General features: G+C 55.9%; 1 protein-coding gene across 1 annotated transcript; it reads right to left on the bottom strand.

Annotated features, from left to right (window-relative positions):
- Positions 1-1,805: 1,805 nt before the first annotated feature.
- Positions 1,806-3,256, bottom strand: LOC144160754 (uncharacterized). The gene is made up of 6 exons (XM_077691933.1): positions 3,176-3,256; positions 2,909-3,076; positions 2,560-2,711; positions 2,247-2,384; positions 2,072-2,182; positions 1,806-1,956 (listed from the first exon to the last, which is right to left on the bottom strand). The coding sequence occupies exons 1-6, from the start codon at positions 3,254-3,256 to the stop codon at positions 1,806-1,808; spliced, it is 801 nt and encodes a 266-aa protein (XP_077548059.1).
- Between the last annotated feature and the right edge of the window lie 3,166 nt (positions 3,257-6,422).

Raw genomic sequence — 6,422 nt, forward strand, 5'->3', positions numbered from 1 at the left:
GCGTATGAATGAGTGCTGTCTGCCTCCATCCACTAAGCCGCGGACGTAGGCGCATCGCTCATTCCCTTGTATCTATAACCTTCACGTCGGCAGCAGCACTTCCATGCCGAGAGAAGGGCGAGTGCGGCAATGGAGGTTCCTGGCGTCCATCTTCCGCAATCTGTCGGCTCCTCTTCGCCGCCAGCGAAACTCGCACACCGAAGAGACATGTAGGCCGGAACAGTTGGCGCACTCGACATTACGACGACATTCCCTTGAAAAATGCCCTCTCATGGTACAACGAAAGCATCGTCAGTCTTTTGCGAACTTTTTTATTCTATCATTGTATCCGATGCTTTCATGGCATTCGTCTGTAGAGTGCTTATCGGGATGACAGAACAGACAACTGAACTCATTCGAGGAGCTGAAACGTAGAACAGCTGCATTTGGAAGCATGAGCCGACTTTCCGCTCCATAAACTGACTCGGTGTCAGCTTGGCCTTCTCTAATGGCGATCATACTTCTTTCTCTACTCTCTACTTTCATTGTGAGGTGGGGCAAGAGCTTTTCAAGCTCACCGTCAAAGGACGCCGATGACGCAGCTGCCCCGCCGACGGAGAACTTTCTGTCCTTCAGGCTTGACCTGGGCGAACTGTGCGCTATCTGTCGGTAGTACTCAACTACGATGTGTGATGGTAGCGCTCTCAGAAGCACGTCAGTCATCATCGTAGAGTACGTGGCTGAAGAAACCTTCAGCGCCGTGAGGCCGCGAACATGGCACTGCACGTGATCTAGCAATTGCCGTAGTCCACCGAGATCTTTCGATAACTCCACTGAAGGAAGCGATCGAAGATGCGCCAAATGTTCCTGCACAATGCGGCGGGTGTCACCGAAGTGCCGCGAAAGAATTTCTACGGCAGCTGGTTAGCAGTCTTCTGTCGGTTGCAGACCGGCAATGGATGCAGCAGCTGGACCATCCAGCAGTAACCTAAGGTACTGAAAGTTCTCCCCATTGCTCAGGCTGGGGTTCTCGTGGACGGCTGACTTAAACTGGGTCCAAAAGCTTAGCCACTGGCAAAACTCACCGTGGAATGTTTAGAGCTGCAGCGTCGGGAGCTTCACTGAGCTTCCATGGCGGTAACGCTCGTCAGTCTTAGGACCCACCACAGAGGCGGGGGCTGTCAATCTCGGCAAGCGTTGACCACTCCGGAGTGATCTCTCCCTTGCCTTTAACTGGCCCAGCATTCCCTTGGCGGCGTCTTCGTGTGTCAGCATGGCGACGCACTCTGCAGAGAACTCTTCTTCCGGTATGGCTCCCTCCAGCTCGACGTTCAGCTTGCCCTGTTTGTCATCGTTGGACTGCAACCTTTCTATGAGCGCACCCAAAGTCTCCAAATCAGCCGTATCCAAAAGAGTTTTTGCTTCATTGATCAGCGGTGCGTTCTGTTTGCGACGAGACGTTCTCTTAATTTTCAGCTTCTCCATGCGGCGGTCCTTACCGAGGCCTCGTTCGCTTTGTGCACATTGATACCGCTTTCACTATTCTTGGGCCCTGATCCGTCGGCTTGGTGGCTCCAACTCCGTTCCCGGGTTTACAGGCACCATATGTTGCGGAAGAATGAAGTCGTTAGCCGCCGCAACAAAAGAATTACTGTATTTGAATCACACTGAATTCCTCCTCACTACTTTCATGCTGTCCGAAAGTTCCTCTTCTTTCTCATCTTTTTTCCCTAGCGTCCTCGGGCCATGTGCTCTTCTTCCTCTCGGTTACTTTGCTATGCGACGCAGTAAATTCAACAGACTCCATTCTTTTTCAGCTAGGCCAGCTACTCCTCGCTGGCAAAAGCGGGACCGCCGTCGGACATGATGACGTCTGGCAATCCCTGGGCTACAAAGACTGGCCGCAGTGCCAGAACGGTTGCTCCTAGCGAGGGAGTGGTGACTGGCAGCACGTCCACCCTTGTTAGAGAAGGGGTCCTACACCATCAGGAAAAATTCGCCCTTGAAGGGGCTCCCGAAATCGACGTGCCAGCAGGACCAGGGTTTCTTCGGGAACGACGAGGGGGTAATCTCCACATTACGTCATACTCACTCGTTCTCCTGGTAGGCTAGGCAGCTCTGCACCATGCAAGTGTACTGGTCCAGGCCAGGCCACCAAACGTGGAACCGGGCCAACATCTTGTTCTTCTCCACACCTGGACGACTCTCATGCAGCACAGCAGGATGCTGAAGCGCAAGCTCTGCGGAATTCCACCGTGAAACCCCACAGCAGGGAGCCCTGTGGCAAGATCAGTTTGGCGGCCCTGTGGCTGTACGTCCGGTCCGCTGGTTCCTTCCGTCCAGACACCACCTTGACCACATCTGACAGCACTGGATCCCAGCTGGTCGCCTGCGACGCTGCCGATCTGGACAGCACCTCCGGGAAAGCATGTTCTAGCATTACACTTTCACAGCCTCAGGAGTAGCAGCAAGCACTTCCAGCAGGGACAGTCGGCTCAGGGTCTCTTCAGGTGCAAGGTACTTTCCCTGACGGTAGACCAGTTGGTAGTTGAAGGCCGTGAGCCTAAAAGCCCAGCGCACATTCGAGGTGGTGCCTGCACTGAAACTGCCTTGTCCTGCCCCAGCAGTCCCAGCAGCAGATTGTGGTGCGTGACCGCCACGAACGTCCGGCCCCACAGGTGGTGGTGGAAGCACTCGACCCCGAACATGATGGCAAGGCATTCCTTGTCTATCTGGCAGCACGTAGCCGACGGGACGCAAACGATACAGGGCGCTCCTGGCCATCCACGACACCTCCACACCGTATGGCGACGCATCTACAGTTAAGACGATGGGCTCGGCCACATCGAAGTGCACCAGCACCGAAGCCTTGGTAATCAGCTTCCTGCTGCGCTGGAAGGCCAAGTCCTGTTTCTTCTTCTAGGCCCACAGCGGTCCGTTCAGAAGCAGAAGATGGCTGTGCATGCGACAAATGTTTCAGCAGGAAGCTCCTGTAGAAGTTGATGAAGCCGAGGTAGCTCTGAAGCTCCTTTTTGTTCTGCGGCTTGGACGCCTTGAGCACAGCATCAACTTTGCCGGATGCCGGGGCAAGGCCCGCCTGGAAAATTACATGTCCCACATACTCAACGCTGGGGGCCAAGAAAATGTATTTCCCCAGCTTGAGCTTCAGCCCGGTATCCTGCAATCATTCCAGGACGGTGTCCACGTTCTGTATGTGGTTCTCGTCGTCTCTACCGGTCACCCGGATGCCGTCCATGTAGACCACCACGTGCCTCATTCCCCTAAACAGGTTGCTAATCTCCCTCTGAAACATGACAGGTGCCAAGGCCACACCGGATGGTAGGCGTTTGTAGTGGAAGAGTCCCAATGTTGTCGATATGATGACATACTTCCAAGACGACTCCTGGAGGACCACCTGCTGGTACGCATCTCTGAGTTCGAGTTTGGTGAACTTCTATCGCCCGGACAAAGCTGACCAGAGATTTCAAATTCGGGTCAGCTGGTGCTTTTCCACAGTTGCGACGGGGTTTATGGGGACTTTCAAGTCCACGCAGATCCCAACAGTGGCGTCTTGCTTGAGGACTGGCTCGATGGGAGCAGCCCACTTCGATGACTTGACGGGCACCAGGATGTGTCGCTGAAACCATTTCAGCTCCTGGGTGACCCCTTCCTTCAGGGCGAACAGTAGAGTGCGCGGCCTAAAAACCGAAGCCGGGGTCCCCCTGGGACATGAATGCTAACCACCGTGACCGTGAATTTGCCCATCTCAGGCTGGAACAGGGCCTTGAACTTGGTCAGGAGGACTGGTATATCTTCACCTACCTGTACTTATTCCTGGTGCTCCGGCAACCGCATGCCCAACGCCTGGATTCAGTTCCGACCCAGCATTTCCGGGTAAGAACATGGGCAGGGTTGTCTCCTTGCCGCCAAGGGGTACGCTGAGAGGGGCTTGACCCTCTACCCGGGCGAGCTGTCCGCAGTAGCTGCGCAGCATGACGCCCAGCGCCTCGACGGATACGCTAGGGCAGGTACACTTGAAGACTTTCTCGGCCATTACCGAAACGTTGGCCCCTGTGCCCAGCTCCATGTACATGGGTTTCCCGTAGACTTGGAGAGGCTTCACGTATGGCGTCAAAGACGACTGCCGTATTCCTGTTTACCACATATCTAAAATCTGCCAATCTTATGTCAACGTGAAGCCTTGTCGTTCAGGAACCCGGAGATGCTCCCGCATGCCCCAGCCGCCTACCCTTGTGCCGACTCCCTTGGCATGGGGCTTGCAGAGAACACGTGCTAGATTCTGGCTCGTGCTTCTCCCTATCGCCTTCCCTACACGCGAAATTTGCCTAGTTCTCCCACACACAAAGCGCACGGCATGCGCGAACGGGGTGGCAACCACCGCACCGTCTGCACCTGCCATGCCGTGTCACCATCTTGTTCGCGGCCGCATCCGTCAATAGTAAGCCGGTCGTACGCGCTATCCCGCCTGCATCCTTGGCAGCAGCATCCATCGGCAGTGCTACCTTGACGGCGTCATCCGGAGAGGGGTAACGAAGCTCCAGTAGTTGTGTCTGGATGGCGAGGTCATCAATGCCGCAGAAAAAGGGGGCTGGAGCATCGAGTCGAGCCGGTTCCCGACGGTACAGCCGCTCGATAACCTTCGCAGCGCTGCGATCAACTCCCCGAGAGTCTCCTTCTCTTCGATGCCGGTTTTCTAAGCGGAAGCACCCCACTAACGTGCACGGTGCGGGAATAAGTGCGAGCGGAGTGTCGCGAGCAGCTCACCCATCGACTTTTCATTCTGCGTGGCCGGTTTGAAGAGGTCGAGAGAGGGAGAGAAGAAGTGGGTCCCGCAGCTGGCCTCAAAAATTCCGCGCTGTTTTGCCGCGGGTGTGTCGTTCGACCAGAAAACCACACCGACTTGTTCCTCGTAGACCGACTAGGCTGAACCTTCACCTTCGAACGGCTCGAGCCTCCCGTGCTGCGGCATGGCGTAATGGCGGCCGCTGTGGGGGGACGGTGTCTCGGCGCTCTCGGTGGCTTCGATTCGGTCGCTCCGCGGGCTGTTTCCCCCCGCAGTGCCGCTTCTGGGAGGTCCCCGGGACACTCTATCATATTGTAGGAGGCTGCGACCAAGCTCCGCTTCCCCGCCCCAATCCCTATCCCACCCATGAGCTTTGGGAGAGAGCCTTGGCCAGCTCCACCCTCGAGGATCAGCGTCAGCTGGTCGAGAGGGCTGTGGACGCGGCCATAGCTCAAGGCGTCCTGGACTGGGGAAGCCACCCCGAAGACTCCATTTAATTTTTTTTTCTCAATGAAGAAAGTTTGAGATTGAATATTTTCTTTTCTGTTTGAAGCTTTTTGCATTTCCTGGAGTAGGCCGCATGTGGGCCCCTGCAGTTGGCACAAGTCAGGATGTCAGAGTTACAGTTGTCGGCGGGGTGGTCCTGCGCGGCACAATTCGCACACGTTCTTTTTCCGCGGCAAGAGGTTGTACTGTGCCCGAACCGCAGGCACTTGAAGCAGCGGCGCGGGTTCGGAATCTAAGGACGAATGGAGCATCGAATGAAACCTATGTTGATATTTTTGGCAGGTAGGGGCCAAGATGTGACTTCTGGTGGGGCGGTGGAAAGTATTCGTTTGTAGGGCACGTAGGAGTCGCTCCAGATCTCTGGGGAGTTGTTTGTGCGCTGGGGGGTAATGCTGTCGCTCTTGTCGGTAGTGTAGCGTGATTTCTCGGTACGTGACCATCGGGTGCATGCGATCAGGCTCACTTCCGGCAACAGCGGCTCGGCGGGATAGCTCTCGAGCCAGGAGATGGGCGGTCTCGTTGCCAGGAACGTCGAGATGAGCGGGGGCCCAGATGATCTTGATGGAACGGTTTGGGGGGCGTTGTGCAAGAATCTTGAGGGTTGTGCGGTGGATTCTTCCGTTAGCGAAGTTTCGGCATGGATGCTGCGAGTCCGTGATGATGACAGTAGCTGTGGTTTGACTCACGGCGAGGGCGACGGCCGCTTCTTCCGCTTGCAGTGGGTTGTGGTGTGGTATAGTGAGACTGGTGTGGTCGTGTTTCTTCATGACTACAACAGCGGTCGTGGCCTGAATCCCGGGGTATGTGGCAGCATCCGTGTAGGCAGTGTCGGATTCGTTTCCGTATCGCCTCGAAATGGCTCTCGCTCTGGCCTCTCGTCTCGCGGCGTGGTGCACAGGGTTCATGTTGCGCGGTAGAGGGGGGACAATGAGGCATTGACGGATTGTGTGTGGGATGCTTCTTAGGTCAGGAGGTGAGTGTTGAAGTGAGACTGAAAGTCCCAGGCGGGAGAGAATGGCTCTGCCCGCTTCTGTGGGTCCCAGTCGCACTCTTTGGCTTGAGAGGTGGGCCTCGATTAATTCTTCTGCGGTGTTATGGATTCCAAGCTGGAGAAGTCGGTCTGTGGAGGTGC

This window comes from Haemaphysalis longicornis, unplaced genomic scaffold (assembly GCF_048455015.1).
Source record: "Haemaphysalis longicornis isolate Haplotype H1 unplaced genomic scaffold, Haemaphysalis longicornis Haplotype H1 scaffold_11, whole genome shotgun sequence".
Lineage (NCBI taxonomy): Eukaryota > Metazoa > Arthropoda > Arachnida > Ixodida > Ixodidae > Haemaphysalis > Haemaphysalis longicornis.